This window comes from Nerophis lumbriciformis, linkage group LG26 (genome assembly GCF_033978685.3).
Source record: "Nerophis lumbriciformis linkage group LG26, RoL_Nlum_v2.1, whole genome shotgun sequence".
NCBI classification, from domain to species: domain Eukaryota; kingdom Metazoa; phylum Chordata; class Actinopteri; order Syngnathiformes; family Syngnathidae; genus Nerophis; species Nerophis lumbriciformis.
The window spans coordinates 813,303-831,621 of NC_084573.2; the positions used below are offsets into that span (position 1 = coordinate 813,303).

The 18,319-nt window shown below is 31.5% G+C and overlaps 1 protein-coding gene across 1 annotated transcript in view; it reads left to right on the plus strand.

Moving 5' to 3' along the window:
- Positions 1-11,287, plus strand: part of LOC133624090 (transmembrane protein 87A-like) — a 46,895-nt gene extending 35,608 nt beyond the window's left edge. Inside the window, exons 16-19 of the mRNA XM_072916157.1 lie at positions 3,810-3,874; positions 6,086-6,138; positions 10,616-10,646; positions 10,713-11,287. Coding sequence (XP_072772258.1) covers positions 3,810-3,874; positions 6,086-6,138; positions 10,616-10,646; positions 10,713-10,754 — 191 coding nt within the window. The 3' untranslated portion in view covers positions 10,755-11,287. The remainder of the gene's footprint in view (positions 1-3,809; positions 3,875-6,085; positions 6,139-10,615; positions 10,647-10,712) is intronic.
- Positions 11,288-18,319: the final 7,032 nt, after the last annotated feature.

The window sequence follows — 18,319 nt, forward strand, 5'->3', positions numbered from 1 at the left end:
TGTTCACACTGAGAAACTTTGCTATTTTTTGCAAATATTAGCTCATTTGGAATTTGATGCCTGCAACATGTTTCAAAAAAGCTGGCACAAGTGGCAAAAAAGAGTGATAAAGTTGAGGAATGCTCATCAAAGACTTATTTGGAACATCCCACAGGTGAACAGGCTAATTGGGAACAGGTGGGTGCCATGATTGGGTATAAAAGCAGCTTCCATGAAATGCTCAGTCATTCACAAACAAGGACGGGGGCGAGGGTCACCACTTTGTCAACAAATGCGTGAGCAAATTGTTTAAGAACAACATTTCTCAACAAGGAATTTCGGGATTTCACCATCTACGCTCCGTAATATCATCAAAAGGTTTAAAGAATGTGGAGAAATCACTGCACGTAAGCCATGATATTACACACCTTGGATCCCTCAGGCATCAAAAAGCCACATCAGTGTGTAAAGGGTATCACCACATGGGCTCAGGAACACTTCAGAAAACCACTGTCAGTAACTACAGTCGGTCGCTACATCTGTAAGTGCAAGTTAAAACTCTACTATGCAAAGCCAAAGCCATTTATCAACAACACCCAGAAACGCTTGGCTGGGCCCGAGCTCATCTAAGATGGACTGATGCAAAGTGGGAAAAGTGTTCTGTGGTCTGACGAGTCCACATTTCAGATTGTTTTTGGAAACCGGTGACCAAAGAGGAAAAGAAGCATGGGGATTGTTCTAGGGTGAAAGTGTAAAAGGCAGCAGGTGTGATGGTATGGAGGTGTATTAGTGATTAGTGTGTGATGGTATGGGGGTGTATTAGTGATTAGTGTGTGATGGTATGGGGGTGTATTAGTGATTAGTGTGTGATGGTATGGGGGTGTATTAGTGATTAGTGTGTGATGGTATGGGGGTGTATTAGTGATTAGTGTGTGATGGTATGGGGGTGTATTAGTGACTTACACATCTGTGAAGGCACCATTAATGCTCGACTGGCCTGCCTGTAGTCCAGACATTGAAAATGTGTGAAGGCTAAAATATGAGAAGGGAGACTGTTGAACAACTTAAGCTGTACATCAAGCAAGAATGGGAAAGAATTCCTCTTCCAAAATGTGTCTCCTCAGTTCCCAAACCTTTACTGAGTGTTGTTAAAAGGAAAGGCCATGTAACACACTGGTAAAAATGCCTTTTTTGCAATGTTAAATTCTAAGTTCATGATTATTTGCAAAAAAGAAGAAAGTTTGTCAGTGTGAACATGAAATATCTTGTCTTTGCAGTCTATTCAATTGAATATAAGTTGAAAAGGATTCTCTTTTTATTGACCATTTATAATATCTCTTCCTTGTGTCACTTCCTTCTTGAAGTTGAACACAAATCCAATAGAAAGTCACTTTGACACATTTGGCCTCATTCTGAATCCTAAATGATAGCTAAGACTCATCAAAAGTGAATACCCGAGTCTCTGTGTGGAGGTGGTGTCACTTGCCTGGAGGGCCAACAATGTGCTCCAGGAGCCCACAACATCAAAGCTTGTCGTCCTCTGTGGTGTTGTGTTGTTCACTTCCACATGTGTAGCCATGTGTTGTGTTGTTCACTTCCAGATGTGTAGCCATGTGTTGTGTTGTTCACTTCCAGATACAGTATGTAGCCATGTGTTGTGTTGTTCACTCCCACATGTGTAGCCATGTGTTGTTTACTCCCAGATGTGTAGCCACGTGTTGTGTTGTTCACTCCCAGATGTGTAGCTATGTGTTGTGTTGTTCACTTCCAGATACAGTATGTAGCCATGTGTTGTGTTGTTCACTTCCACATACAGTATGTAGCCATGTGTTGTGTTGTTCACTCCCACATGTGTAGCCATGTGTTGTTTACTCCCAGATGTGTAGCCACGTGTTGTGTTGTTCACTCCCAGATGTGTAGCCATGTGTTGTGTTGTTCACTTCCAGATACAGTATGTAGCCATGTGTTGTGTTGTTCACTCCCAAATGTGTAGCCTAGAGATGCGCGGATAGGCAATTATTTCATCCGCAACCGCATCACAAAAGTCGTCATCCATCCGCCATCCACCCAACCAACATTTTATCAAAACCACACCCGCCCGCACCCGCCCGTTGTTATATATCTAATATAGACGATGCAAGGCATTAGTGAGGTTATAAAGCTTTTGCCTGTTAAAGAAAGGAGACTGATCCAATGCAGCAGAGACATTCAATGCGTGCCACGCATTAATATCTCTTGGCCACGCGTTAGTGGCTAAGAGATATTGCGTGATAATATTATTTATCATTATTATAGTATTATTGTCATTTCCATTAAGAAAGTGTTGACTATTGTTGCCAATGCCCTCAGATCAGGAGTGCGTTCCTCACACTTTGTGTGCGCAGTTGCAGAAAGCAGAACGATGCTTTTAAGAAGTTAAAAAAATGTTTTAGAAAGACTAGGCCTATATTTTTGTTAGGTAAAAAAAATTTTCTGAATTTATTTCAATGAATATTAACTTGTTAACGTTATAATGCTCAAATAGGGACGAGGGCGGGGTGCACAGTGAAACAGTGAACAATTTCGCGACAAAGATGAACCTTTATTGATTGATCTGCAGCCATGACAAAATATCAGACAATCTCCATTGTCAACGACAGGCAGGAAAATAAAGATGAACACATAGCCTATGTTCTAGGTATAGGCATAGGCTCATACGTTTTTAAGTTGAAATAAAAAAATAAATAAAAAATGTGCCTCATAAGCCTTAGGCTGTCAATCACGCGCACAAACTTAAATTATACAATAACATATGTATGTCATCTCTATTTAAACAAAAATAAATTAAATAAATAATAATAATAAATGACCTGCAACTTATTGGCCAAGGCAAATAGCTGAAGGGGAGAAATCAAAGCCATCAGACTGCACTTTATCATCAAACTTGAATTATAATGAAAATAGACAAACAAAGCAGGCTAAATATCCTTACATTGTCGCCAATCGGAGATGCGCTTCACTTGAAAGCGAAGCCAAATAATTATTCACACATAGTAGTATATCTCCAATAGAAAAAAAACACAATAAACAACGCAATTGCCTTAATTCCTTTGCATTGTAGTGCGCCCAAACAACACGTAACCATCACAATTATTTAGCTGACCGAACTCAATGTAGGTTAGACATGGGCTTATTTGGTATAGCCTATAGGTAACGTAGACTAATTCCTTTAACATATCCAACCGTATGTCTACTTACTTTTTTTTTTGTTAGCACTATGCAGGAATAAAATGGCATCTACAGTGCCAGGATTCATGCGAGAGCGCCTGGCCTCTAAAATGCGCCCTGCTGCGCTGAAGGAGCGCTCACTTGCGCCACTTGTTGCTGGGACGCATAGGATTCTCTTGGCAAGGTGTTGTAGTCGTGGGAATGATTGTCCTTGTTTCCCCCAAAAGGAAAGTAGATTTTCCTCTGCTGATCCGTCGAGATGGAAGTTTGTAGAGGAATAATCCTCTACTTCATCAACAAGCACAGGTGTATATCCTCCTCCCATTCTGTGAAGTCAATCCTTTTCTTTTTCGGTGATGCACCATCAGCTCCACCTAAAGGACCGATAAAATCTATACGTTGTACTATGTATATATATTTCCGAATTGGTTCAACTGCCAACCGCCCGAATCTATTTACAATCTATTTTTTTCGTCATGTCACCCGCCCGACCCGCGGATTATCCGCGGACTCCGCGGTTGTGTCCGCAAACCGCGCATCTCTAGTGTAGCCACATGTTGTGTTGTTCACTCCCAGATGTGTAGCCATGTGTGTTCATGTGCATCCTGTTTGACCTTTGACAGAGGGCATGAAGATGAGAGGGTCCAAGCCAGATGCAAACGGATCCCAGAAGCTGCTGAGCAAGGAGGTAATTACTCTTTATTCACCTTTCTCTCTCCTCACCTACACTTTTCAACTCCATGATTCTAAACGTTTGGACGCCTTCTCCAGGCCTTTAACACGGGCCAAAAGTCCTCACATTTTGCAGGCATGTCAGGTGTGGTAAATAATGTCATATATTTGGGGTCCCAAAGATATAGGTGATGATAAATTGCGAACACATTTTTCCTACGTCATAAGATGTGGGTGTGGTATGGCGCCAAACCTAGCTCCGATCATTCTCCACCAAACACAAAACATTAATAACTCTGTTTCACAAGTTCACATCTTGATCCTAATTGGGAGAAATGATGTTGATGACACCCTGAAGTGCTACATGCGTCAGTACCTGTTCATTGCCATTCAAAGTGGGCGGAGCCTGGCCGTGAAATCACGCCATTACGGATCAAAGTGTCATGGCTGCACTTTTAATGATCAGATCTTCTTCCAAACTGACATGAAGCTTTAAGGTTGGTCTGATCATGCCTTGATGTTAGTTTACACAATCCATTCGCCCCCTTGTGGTGAAAAATGATAACTTCCTTTACACATGCTTCTGGAATGTTTGAGGGTGGGTCAGGGTGTTGGGTGGGATGCCACAGCATCACTGCAGTGGCGCCAGTACCGCCCCCCTGTGGTGAAAAATGAAAACTGTCATAACTTCCTTACTAGTGTTGTCCCGATACTAATATTTTAGTACCGGTACCAAAATGTATTTCGGTACTTTTCTAAATAAAGGGGAGCACAAAAAATGTCAAAAATGTTAGTGAACATGAAACATATGTTTATTATTGTCATTTAGTCCTTCAATAAAATAGTGACAACTTGTCTTTTAGTAGTAAGTAAACAAACAAAGACTCCTAATTAGTCTATGCAGTAACATATTGTGTCATTTATACACCTATTATTTTCTACACATTGTGAAGGACAAACTGTAAAAATTTATTATTCATCTACTTGTTCATTTACTGTTAATATCTGCTTATTTTCTGTTTTAACATGTTCTATCTACACTTCTGTTCAAATGTAATAATCACTTATTCTTCTCTTCTTTGATACTTGACATTAGTTTTGGATGATACCACACATTTAGGTATGGATGTGATACCAAGTAGTTACAGGATCATACATTGGTCATATTCAAAGTCCAGGGACATATTTACTGACTTTATAAACATAATATGAATTTTTTTTAAACGAAAGATGATGTTGTGATGCTAAAAAATATAGTTAAGTTAAAGTAGCAATGATTGTCACACACACACTAGGTGTGGTGAAATGTGTCCTCTGCATTTGACTCAACACCCTTGATCACCCCCTGGGAGGTGAGGGGAGCAGTGGGCAGCAGCAGTGGCCGCGCCCAGGAATCATTTTTGGTGATTTAACCCCCAATTCCAACCCTTGATGCGGAGTGCCAAGCAGGGAGGTAATGGCTCCCATTTTTATAGTCTTTGGTATGACTCGGCCGGGGTTTGAACTCACAACCTACCCGTCTCAGGGCGGACACTCTTAACCACTAGACCACTGAGTATAGTGTATATATATATATATATATATATTTACATATATCCGAATTTAAGTGTTACTTCTTTTATTTCATAGTCCTATTTGAAAACAGCTCGTGTTTTTCCATTTCTTCTCTTTCTGTTTGTCTGCAAGTAAACTGTGTGTGTTAACCTTGAAACTTTGGAATGTGTTTTGACTAGAGAGAGATTGAAGAGGGGAGCGGGTGTTGGTCGGGAGGGCAGACGATCTTAGGGGCGCATTTTGAATGTTCTATGCTGGACTGGTCTGAATGTATATCTGCAAAGCTTTGCAAATATATTTCAAAATACCTATTCTGTCTCTGGTGGTTTTTCAACTCAGCTTTAAGTGTCGTAAAGAGCTTGGGAGCGACTTGTGACTTGAATTCCCTGGGAGGAACAACTGGTCCGAAACGCAACAATATATATATATATATATATATATATATATATATGTATAGTATAATGAGTGATATTGATGTAATCATAGTAGTATGGACTAGATATGCTCTTGTACTTGGTATCATTACAGTGGATGTTAGGTGTAGATCCACCCATGGCGTCCTGCCATAGTCTTTCAGTAGGAGGTCTGTGTGATGGCTTTAGCTCCAGTGCTTTTTACAAATAGCCAAATGTGGACTCTCCTTCCTTTACACCTTTCTGTCTCTTCAAACCAGGATGAAGATCTAAAATGGGTGGAGGAGAACATTCCCACAACCGTTGCTGACGTGTAAGTCTGACATTTCCAAAAACAAATCACTTTAACATCTAAAAACAAAGTTCGTACAAGTGCGTAAAAACCTTGAAAAAGCTCGGATTTTAATGCTGTGTTGTCAAGGTTTGAAAAATGCTTGAATTTCGGGTGAAATGCTTGGAAATCATCATATTTCTCGGCACTCTGACTCTAGGCTAATTATAAAATGGGAAAAAAAATAAAATAAGTTAACTTAAAAATGAAAGCTACAGGCTTGATCTGTTGGCTTTGCACGCGCCCTTACATTAGGTGGTTGTCATGTTGTGTCGCCCCCAAGAGGACAGTGGTGCATCACGTTGTCCTTTTAATGAACATTGAATGGAAAATGACAAATACTAACTTTGGATAAAACCTGGACCAAATCCTGCTGCAAAGTATGCAAAAAGGAAATGAGTTTGCACTTTTTGGACTTGTTTGCAGTGTGAAGGTCATATGTAACCTTTTGCACAACATAGAGCTGAGTTCATGTGAATGATTTGGACTTTTTATACAACATGGTTCCATGTATTTTTTGCTCCATTATTTTGGTTGTCTACTTCATTGTTTTTCAACCACTGAGATACAGTCTGGTGTGCCGTGGGAGATGATCTCATTTCACCTATTTGGCTTAAAAATACTTTTAATTTATAATCTGCAACTGATGTGTTGTTGTTGAGTAACCGTGTAATACTCTTCCATATCAGTAGGTGGCAGCAGGTAGCTAATTGCTTTGTAGATGTGGGAAACAGCGGGAGGCAGTGTGCAGGTAAAAAGGTATCTAATGCTTAAACCAAAAATAAACAAAAGGTGAGTGCCCCTAAGAAAAGGCATTGAAGCTTAGGGAAGGCTATGCAGAACCAAACTAAAACTAAACTGGCTGCAAAGTAAACAAAAACAGAATGCTGGACGACAGCAAAGACTTACTGTGGAGCAAAGACTTCGTCAACAAAGTACATCCGAACATGACATGACAATCAACAATGTCCCCACAAAGAAGGATAAAAACAAGTGAAATATTCTTGATTGCTAAAACAAAGTAGATGTGGGAAATATCGCTCAAAGGAAGACTTGAAACTGCTAAAGGAAAATACAGAAAAAAGAGAAAAAGCCACCAAAATAGGAGCGCAAGACAAGAAGTAAAACACAAAAAAGTCCAAATAAGTCATGGTGTGATGTGACAGGTGGTGACAGTACACCTACTTTGAGACAAGAGCTATAGTGATGCATGCTTGGTTATGCTTTAAAGTCATATCCAACAACCACTTTTTACTGTCAACTGAGTTTAGTTTTTTAATGATTTCTGCTGGTGGTTTGCCTACGCTTTTTTTCAACGCAAAAAATGTGCCTTGACTCAAAAAAGGTTGAAAAACACTACTCTAGGACAAGGGACATTTTTTTGGAGTTTTAAAAAAAAAAACATTTGAGTTTGTGAAAAATGTCCTTGAGTTTTGAAAACATATTTTAGTTTGTGAAACATTGTTTTGATTTTTTTTAAATAATAATAATAATACCTGGGATTTATATAGCGCTTTTCTAAGTACCCAAAATCGCTTTACATGTAGAAGCCATCAATCATTCACACCTGGTGGTGGTAAGCTACTTTCATAGCCACAGCTGCCCTGGGGTAGACTGACGGAAGCGTGGCTGCAATTTGCGCCAACGGCCCCTCCGACCACCACCTGTCATTCATCATTCAGTTCACCGGTGTGAGTGGCACCGGGGGCAAAGGGTGAAGTGTCCCGCCCAAGGACACAACGGCAGACATTTTTTGGATGGTAAGAGGCGGGGAGCGAACCTGCAACCCTCAGCTTTCTGGCACGGTTGCTCTACCCACTACGCCATGCCACCCCTAAATAATTTTTTGTTTGTGAAACATTTTTTTGAGTTGGTGAAACATATTTTAGTTTGTGAAACATGTTTTTCAAGTTTTGAAAAAAAAAAATTGAGTTTGTTTTTAAAACATATTTTAGTTTGTGAAACAATTTTTTGAGTTTGTAAAACAATTATTTGAGTTTGTGAAACATTTTTTTGAGTTTTTTGAGTTTGTAAAACAATTATTTGAGTTTGTGAAACATTTTTTAGTTTGTGAAACATTTTTTTTGAGTTTTGAAAAAAAACATTTTGAGTTTGTGAAACATTTTGAGTTTTTAAAATAATTTTTTGTTTGTGAAACATTTTTTTGAGTTGGTGAAACATATTTTAGTTTGTGAAACATGTTTTTTGAGTTTTGAAAAAAAAATTGAGTTTGTGAAATATTTCCTTGAGTTTTTAAAACATATTTTAGTTTGTGAAACAATTTTTTAAGTTTGTAAAACAATTATTTGAGTTTGTGAAACATTTTTTTGAGTTTTTGAAACATATTTTAGTTTGTGAAACATTTTTTTGAGTTTTGAAAAAAAACCATTTTGAGTTTGTGAAACATTTTTTTGAGTTGGTGAAACATATTTTAGTTTGTGAAACATTTTTTTGAGTTTTGAAAAAAAAACATTTTGAGTTTGTGAAACATTTTTTTGAGTTGGTGAAACATATTTTAGTTTGTGAAACATGTTTTTTGAGTTTTGAAAAAAAAAATTGAGTTTGTGAAACATTTCCTTGAGTTTTTAAAACATATTTTAGTTTGTGAAACAATTTTTTAAGTTTGTAAAACAATTATTTGAGTTTGTGAAACATTTTTTTGAGTTTTTGAAACATATTTTAGTTTGTGAAACATTTTTTTGAGTTTTGAAAAAAACATTTTGAGTTTGTGAAACATTGTTTTGAGTTTTTAAAATAATTTTTTGTTTGTGAAACATTTTTTTGAGTTAGTGAAACATATTTTAGTTTGTGAAACATGTTTTTTGAGTTTTGAGAAAAAAAATGAGTTTGTGAAACATTTCCTTGAGTTTTTAAAACATATTTTAGTTTGTGAAACAATTTTTTGAGTTTGTAAAACAATTATTTGAGTTTGTGAAACATTTTTTAGTTTGTGAAACATTTTTTTTGAGTTTTGAAAAAAAACATTTTGAGTTAGTGAAACATTTTGAGTTTTTAAAATAATTTTTTGTTTGTGAAACATTTTTTTGAGTTGGTGAAACATATTTTAGTTTGTGAAACATGTTTTTTGAGTTTTGAAAAAAAAATTGAGTTTGTGAAATATTTCCTTGAGTTTTTAAAACATATTTTAGTTTGTGAAACAATTTTTTGAGTTTGTAAAACAATTATTTGAGTTTGTGAAACATTTTTTTGAGTTTTTGAAACATATTTTAGTTTGTGAAACATTTTTTTTGAGTTTTGAAAAAAACATTTTGAGTTTGTGAAACATTGTTTTGAGTTTTTAAAATAATTTTTTGTTTGTGAAACATTTTTTTGAGTTGGTGAAACATATTTTAGTTTGTGAAACATGTTTTTTGAGTTTTGACAAAAAAAAATTGAGTTTGTGAAACATTTCCTTGAGTTTTTAAAACATATTTTAGTTTGTGAAACAATTTTTTGAGTTTGTAAAACAATTATTTGAGTTTGTGAAACATTTTTTTGAGTTCTGAAAAAAACATTTTGAGTTTGTGAAACATTGTTTTGAGTTTTTAAAATAATTTTTTGTTTGTGAAACATTTTTTTGAGTTAGTGAAACATATTAGTTTGTGAAACATGTTTTTTGAGTTTTTAAAAAAAAATTGCGTTCGTGAAACATTTCCTTGAGTTTTTGAAACATATTTTAGTTTGTGAAACATTTTTTTTTGAGTTCTGAAAAAAACATTTTGAGTTTGTGAAACATTGTTTTGAGTTTTTAAAACAATTTTTTGTTTGTGAAACATTTTTTTGAGTTAGTGAAACATTAGTTTGTGAAATGTTTTTTTTTGAGTTTTGAAAAAAAAAACATTTGAGTTTGTGAAACATTTCCTTAAGTTTTTAAAACATATTTTAGTTTGTGAAACAATTTTTTTGAGTTTGTGAAACATTTTTTTGAGTTTTTGAAACATATTTTAGTTTGTGAAACATTTTTTTTGAGTTCTGAAAAAAACATTTTAAGTTTGTGAAACATTGTTTTGAGTTTTTAAAATAATTTTTTGTTTGTGAAACATTTTTTTGAGTTAGTAAAACATATTAGTTTGTGAAATGTTTTTTTTGAGTTTTGAAAAAAAAAACATTTGAGTTTGTGAAACATTTTTTTTGAGTTTTTAAAACATATTTTAGTTTGTGAAACAATGTTTTTAATGATTTCTGCTGGTGGTGTGCCTCCGCAAAAAAATGTGCCTTGGCTGAAAAAAGGTTGAAAAACACTGATCTACTTAACTTGTCAATGGAAGCAAACAAGTTACATTTTGTCATTTTGGTTAATTGCATTATTGGACGTGTTTGTACTGTATAATGTTTGTCACAACTTGGAGCTGAGTTCATATGAATGATTGTGTACTTTTTACACAACATGCTTGTATGCATTTCTTGCTACTTCAGTGTTTGCCTCCGTTTAATCCTTTGCCACGGTCTCTCTCCACAGCGCCCTGCCTGCCATGCTGGATGAGGAAGAGGTAACGGACCTTCACTCACATTCCCTGCTTACTTCTTTCTACTCAGCAACCACGTTTGTCTTGCAGGAGATCCTGAAAACAAAGATGGAAAGATCCAAAATGGAGTAGAGGTGTCCAGACAAACAGGAATGACTTTGTTCTCCAGTTGCCAGGTGATTGCAGAAACACACATTCAGTCCCAATGACTTTCCAGTGTTGTGAAAGAAAAGAGTTGGACATTTGAGATGATTGATGCTGCACTTTATGACACAGAAGTGATCACAGGACTCTACTAAACATGCTCTCGTCTATTAGTCACTCCTTCAAACTCTAATCAACCTAAATCTTTCTGGACTATATGTGCGTCAGTCACAGAACATTTGAAGGCAGCCTTCAATACTCCAAACCACATCATTAGTAACTCTTCATTTGCTTCCTGTGACACAATGTGTGCAATCTACTGAAGGAATGTCAGAAATGACTTCATTTATGCGTATGTGTCTTGTAAAAAAGATGTATTATAAATATACTAACATGATATATATTGTCTCAGATTTGATGCCTAATCCCACTTTTCGGCTGTGAGTCTGCAATGTGATGTGAAGTTGATACTATAAGGCAGAAAATGGCCCACAAATAAATTTTTTACTGAATGATTCCAATTGTTTGTTTGGATTTTATACTTTGCTATTTTATTCAACATTGTGCAAATGTAAACAAAACCCACAGGTGTCCACACTTTTTACACACTGAAATATTGAAGCAAGCATTTTGATACTGTAAATTATTAGGTTCAAACACTGATGACATCTATTAAACAAGACAAGAAGCAAGGAATTAAACAGAGACAGAATTAAATTCAGCTCAATTGAGGAGAAACGCGTAGACACCGTGCCCTTGCACAGTGTCGTCCCACGCTCTGACAAAAGATTGTACGCCTCCTCTTTTATTTGGACTTTCCCTGATTACATGGCAACAGCTGTTTCTAAGGGAGGGGGGTCGTAAACAGCCATCGCCTTTGATTACAAAACAGTTCAAAGAAAAGGTGCCTGGAGGGGAGTCGGGTCCTGCTTCCTCGCCGCTTTGTAGATCTTGGGTCAAGACAAAATCTTCCTGTGGATTACAATAGAAGAAAGAAACCCACACCTTCATGTCGCTTCCCATCGTACAGAGTGGAGTTTTACAAGCCATCTGCTTGGTAGGATCAAGGACAGCTTTTGTCCTCTGGCAGGGCGAGCTGAACTCAATGTAACACAAAGTTTTGTGATAACTTGGATACAATTATTCTGACATACATTATCAAGACCAATACCGATATTTTACTTTAGGGCTCCTCTCAAGTTTGGTCTGAAGGGTCTCAGTCATAAAAGTGTTTAAAAAAGAAGTCCTATATTGCGTCTAGTAAATCTCTGGATCAACTTCAGGTCAATATGTTAAATATATTTCAAAATAAATAAGTTTTAAGTGCATTTTATTAATGTTTTTATGGGGGGAAAAAACCCAACATATATAATATTAACCCCTCAAAAATTAAAAGTGAAATATTTAATTTCATAACATAAATTTGAATTCATTATTATGTTTTGGGGTAATGACAGTTAAAAAAGTCCCCAATACAATTATTGGGGATCCAAAAGACCCCCACTCATAAAAGTGATCAAAATAAGTATTTTATTTGTATTTTTTACTTTCAACACCAAAGTCTCCAGATCAACTTCAGATCCATCCCGCAATTATAAGTTGTTGTTTTTTACTTTAGTACCTTTTTGTCATAGAAAAGTTGTTTTCTGATATGACAAACACACAATTGGTCCAGAATTCACAACATTGCTTTTGATTCAACAACGACAGTTTTAAAGAATTACTTTTCACCTCTTTGCTCTTTTATTAGATTCTAAAATATTCACTTTTTCTACATGCAAATCCTTTAGTGTGTTTGGAAAACTTTTGTTCTAGTTTGTGAAACATTTTGTTTTTGAGTTTGTGAAACATATTTTAGTTTGAAACATTTTTTTTGAGTTTTGTAAACATTTTTTTGAGTTTGTACAACATTTGTTTAGTTATTGAAACATATTTTAGTTTGTGAAACATTTTTTTTCAGTTTTGAAAAAAACATTTTGAGTTTGTGAAACATTTTTTTGAGTTTGAAACATTTGTTCTAGTTTTTAAAACAATATTTTGTTTGTGAAACATTTTTTTGAGTTTGTGAAAAATATTTTAGTTTGAAACATTTTTTTGGAATTTTGAAAACATCTTTTTGAGTTTGTGAAACATTTTTTTGAGTTATTGAAACATTTTTTGAGTCATTGAAACATTTTAGTTTGTGAAACATTTTTTTTGAGTTTTGAAAAAAACATTTTGAGTTTGTGCAACATATTTTAGTTTGTGAAACATTTTTTTGAGTTTGAACATTTTTTATGAGTTTGTGAAACATTTTTTTGAGTTTTTAAAACAATATTTTGTTTGTGAAACATTTATTTGAGTTTGTGAAACATATTTTTTTGTTTGTGAAACATATTTTAGTTTGAGAAACATTTTTTTGAGTTTGTGAAACAAATTTTAGTTTGTGAAACCTTTTTTTTAGTTTTTGAAACATTTTTTGAGTTTGTGAAAAAAATATTTGAGTTTGTGAAACATATTTGAGTTTGTGAAACTTTTTTTTGAGCTTTGGAAAAAAACATTTTGAGTTTGTGAAACTCTGTTTTGTTTTTAAAATCATTTTTTGTTTGTAAAACATTTTTTTGAGTTAGTGAAGCATTTCAGTTTGTGAAACATGTTTTTTCAGTTTTTAAAACATTTTTTTTGAGTTTGTGAAACATTTCCTTGAGTTTTTAAAACATTTTAGTTTGTGTAACAATTTTTTGAGTTTGTTAAACATTGTTTTGAGTTTTTAAAATAATTTTTTGTTTGTGAAACATTTTTTTGAGTTTGAAACATATTTTAGTTTGTGAAACATGTTTTTTGAGTTTTTAAAACTTTTTTTTTTGAGTTTGCGAAACATTTTCTTGAGTTTTTAAAACATATTTAAGTTTGTGAAACAATTTTTAGTTTGTAAAACTTTTTTTTTTGAGTTTTGAAAAAAAAAATTTGAGTTTGTGAAACATTGTTTTGAGTTTTAAAAATATTTTTTTGTTTGAGTTTGTGAAACATTTTTTTTGACTTTTGAAAAAAAAACATTTGAGTTTGTGAAACATTTCCTTGAGTTTTTAAAACATATTTTAGTTTGTGGGAAAAAAATTTAGTTTGTAAAACAATTCTTTGAGTTTTTAAAACAGTTTTTCGAGTTAGTTAAACATTTTCTTTGAGTGTTTGAAACATTTTTTTGAGTTTTTAAAATAATTTTTTGTTTGTGAAAAACACATTTGAGCTTGTGAAACATACTTTAGTTTGTTAAACATTTTTTGAGTTTTTAAAACAGTATTTTGTTTGTGAAACATTTTTTGAGTTTGTGAAACATATTTTAGTTTGAAACTTTTTTTGAGTTTTGCAAAAAAAAAAATTAGTTTGTGAAACTTTTTTTTTTTAGTTTTGAAAAAAATTTATGAGTTTGTGAAACATTTTTTTGAGTTTGAAACATTTTTATGAGTTTGTAAACAATATTTTGTTTGTGAAACATTTATTTGAGTTTGTGAAACATATTTTTTTGTTTGTGAAACAAATTTTAGTTTGTGAAAAAAAAAAGTTTAGTTTGTGAAAAAATTATTTGAGTTTGTGAAACATTTTTTTTGAGTTTTGAAAAAAAACATTTTGAGTTTGTGAAACTCTGTTTTGTTTTTAAAATAATTTTTTGTTTGTGAAACATTTTTTTGAGTTAGTGAAACATTTCAGTTTGTGAAAGATGTTTTTTGAGTTTGTGAAACATTTCCTTGAGTTTTTAAAACATATTTTAGTTTGTGTAACAATTTTTTGAGTTTGTTAAACATTGTTTTGAGTTTTTAAAATAATTTTTTGTTTGTGAAACATATTTTAGTTTGTGAAACATGTTTTTTGAGTTTTTAAAACATTTTCTTTTTGAGTTTGCGAAACAATTTTTTGAGTTTGTGAAACATTTTCTTGAGTTTTTAAAACATATTTAAGTTTGTAAAACAATTTTTAGTTTGTGAAGCTTTTTTTTTTTTACTTTTGAAAAAAAAACATTTGAGTTTGTGAAACATTTCCTTGAGTTTTTAAAACATATTTTAGTTTGTGGGAAAAAAAATCTTAGTTTGTAAAACAATTTTTTGAGTTTTTAAAACAATTTTTTGAGTTAGTTAAACATTTTCTTTGAGTGTTTAAAACATTTTTAGTTTGTGAAAACAATTTTGAGTTTTCACAACAATTTTTTGAGTTTGTGAAACATTTCTTTGAGTTTTTAAAACATTTTTTTGAGTTTTTAAAATAATTTTTTGTTTGTGAAAAACACATTTGAGTTTGTGAAACATACTTTAGTTTGAAACTTTTTTTGAGTTTTGCAAAAAAAAAATTTAGTTTGTAAAACTTTTTTTTTTGAGTTTTGAAATTTTTTTATGAGTTTGTGAAACATTTTTTTGAGTTTGAAACATTTTTATGAGTTTGTAAAACAATATTTTGTTTGTGAAACATTTATTTGAGTTTGTGAAACATATTCTTTTGTTTGTGAAACAAATTTTAGTTTGTGAAAACCTTTTTTTTAGTTTGTGAAAAAAAAATGTTTAGTTTGTGAAAAAATTATTTGAGTTTGTGAAACATTTTTTTGAGTTTTGAAAAAAACATTTTGAGTTTGTGAAACTCTGTTTTGTTTCTAAAATAATTTTTTGTTTGTGAAACATTTTTTTGAGTTAGTGAAACATTTCAGTTTGTGAAACAATTTTTTGAGTTTGTGAAACATTTCCTTGAGTTTTTAAAACATATTTCAGTTTGTGTCACAATTTTTTGAGTTTGTGAAACATTTTTTTTGAGTTTTGAAAACATCTTTTTGAGTCATTGAAACATATTTTAGTTTGTGAAACATTTTTTTCAGTTTTGAAAAAAACATTTAGTTTGTGAAACATTTTTTAGAGTTTGTGAAACATATTTTAGTTTGTGAAACTTTGTTTTGAGTTTTAAAAATATTTTTTTGTTTGAGTTTGTGAAACATTTTTTTTGACTTTTGAAAAAAAAACATTTGAGTTTGTGAAACATTTCCTTGAGTTTTTAAAACATATTTTAGTTTGTGGGAAAAAAATTTAGTTTGTAAAACAATTCTTTGAGTTTTTAAAACAGTTTTTCGAGTTAGTTAAACATTTTCTTTGAGTGTTTGAAACATTTTTTTGAGTTTTTAAAATAATTTTTTGTTTGTGAAAAACACATTTGAGCTTGTGAAACATACTTTAGTTTGTTAAACATTTTTTGAGTTTTTAAAACAGTATTTTGTTTGTGAAACATTTTTTGAGTTTGTGAAACATATTTTAGTTTGAAACTTTTTTTGAGTTTTGCAAAAAAAAAAATTAGTTTGTGAAACTTTTTTTTTTTAGTTTTGAAAAAAATTTATGAGTTTGTGAAACATTTTTTTGAGTTTGAAACATTTTTATGAGTTTGTAAACAATATTTTGTTTGTGAAACATTTATTTGAGTTTGTGAAACATATTTTTTTGTTTGTGAAACAAATTTTAGTTTGTGAAAAAAAAAAGTTTAGTTTGTGAAAAAATTATTTGAGTTTGTGAAACATTTTTTTTGAGTTTTGAAAAAAAACATTTTGAGTTTGTGAAACTCTGTTTTGTTTTTAAAATAATTTTTTGTTTGTGAAACATTTTTTTGAGTTAGTGAAACATTTCAGTTTGTGAAAGATGTTTTTTGAGTTTGTGAAACATTTCCTTGAGTTTTTAAAACATATTTTAGTTTGTGTAACAATTTTTTGAGTTTGTTAAACATTGTTTTGAGTTTTTAAAATAATTTTTTGTTTGTGAAACATATTTTAGTTTGTGAAACATGTTTTTTGAGTTTTTAAAACATTTTCTTTTTGAGTTTGCGAAACAATTTTTTGAGTTTGTGAAACATTTTCTTGAGTTTTTAAAACATATTTAAGTTTGTAAAACAATTTTTAGTTTGTGAAGCTTTTTTTTTTTTACTTTTGAAAAAAAAACATTTGAGTTTGTGAAACATTTCCTTGAGTTTTTAAAACATATTTTAGTTTGTGGGAAAAAAAATCTTAGTTTGTAAAACAATTCTTTGAGTTTTTAAAACAATTTTTTGAGTTAGTTAAACATTTTCTTTGAGTGTTTAAAACATTTTTAGTTTGTGAAAACAATTTTGAGTTTTCACAACAATTTTTTGAGTTTGTGAAACATTTCTTTGAGTTTTTAAAACATTTTTTTGAGTTTTTAAAATAATTTTTTGTTTGTGAAAAACACATTTGAGTTTGTGAAACATACTTTAGTTTGAAACTTTTTTTGAGTTTTGCAAAAAAAAAATTTAGTTTGTAAAACTTTTTTTTTTGAGTTTTGAAATTTTTTTATGAGTTTGTGAAACATTTTTTTGAGTTTGAAACATTTTTATGAGTTTGTAAAACAATATTTTGTTTGTGAAACATTTATTTGAGTTTGTGAAACATATTCTTTTGTTTGTGAAACAAATTTTAGTTTGTGAAAACCTTTTTTTTAGTTTGTGAAAAAAAAATGTTTAGTTTGTGAAAAAATTATTTGAGTTTGTGAAACATTTTTTTGAGTTTTGAAAAAAACATTTTGAGTTTGTGAAACTCTGTTTTGTTTCTAAAATAATTTTTTGTTTGTGAAACATTTTTTTGAGTTAGTGAAACATTTCAGTTTGTGAAACAATTTTTTGAGTTTGTGAAACATTTCCTTGAGTTTTTAAAACATATTTCAGTTTGTGTCACAATTTTTTGAGTTTGTGAAACATTTTTTTTGAGTTTTGAAAACATCTTTTTGAGTCATTGAAACATATTTTAGTTTGTGAAACATTTTTTTCAGTTTTGAAAAAAACATTTAGTTTGTGAAACATTTTTTAGAGTTTGTGAAACATATTTTAGTTTGTGAAACTTTTTTTTTTTAGTTTGAACATTTTTTATGAGTTTGTGAAACTTTTTTTTGAGTTTGAAATATTTTTATGAGTTTGTGAAACATTTTTTTGAGTTTTTAGAACAATATTTTGTTTGTAAAACATTTTTTAGTTTGAAACTTTTTTGAGTTTTGCAAAAAAAAAATGTAGTTTGTGAAACATTTTTTTTGAGTTTTGAAAATTTTTTATGAGTTTGTGAAACATTTTTTTGAGTTTGAAACATTTTTATGAGTTTGTGAAACATATTTTTTGTTTGTGAAACATTTTAGTTTGAGAAACATTTTTTTAAGTTTGTGAAACATTTTTTTAGTTTGTGAAAAAATTATTTGAGTTTGTGATACATTTTTTTTGAGTTAGTGAAACATTTCAGTTTGTGAAACATTTTTTTTGAGTTTTGAAAACATTTTTTTTGAGTTTGTGAAACAATTTTTTGAGTTTGTAAAACATATTTTAGTTTGTGTAACAATTTTTTGAGTTTGTGAAACATTTCCTTGAGTTTTTAAAATAATTTTTTGTTTGAAACATTTTTTTGAGTTTGTGAAACATGTTTGAGTTTTTAAAACATTTTTTTTTGAGTTTGCGAAACAATTTTTTGAGTTTGTGAAACATTTCCTTGAGTTTTTAAAACATATTTTAGTTTGTTAAACAAGTTTTAGTTTGTAAAACTTTTTTTTTTTTGAGTT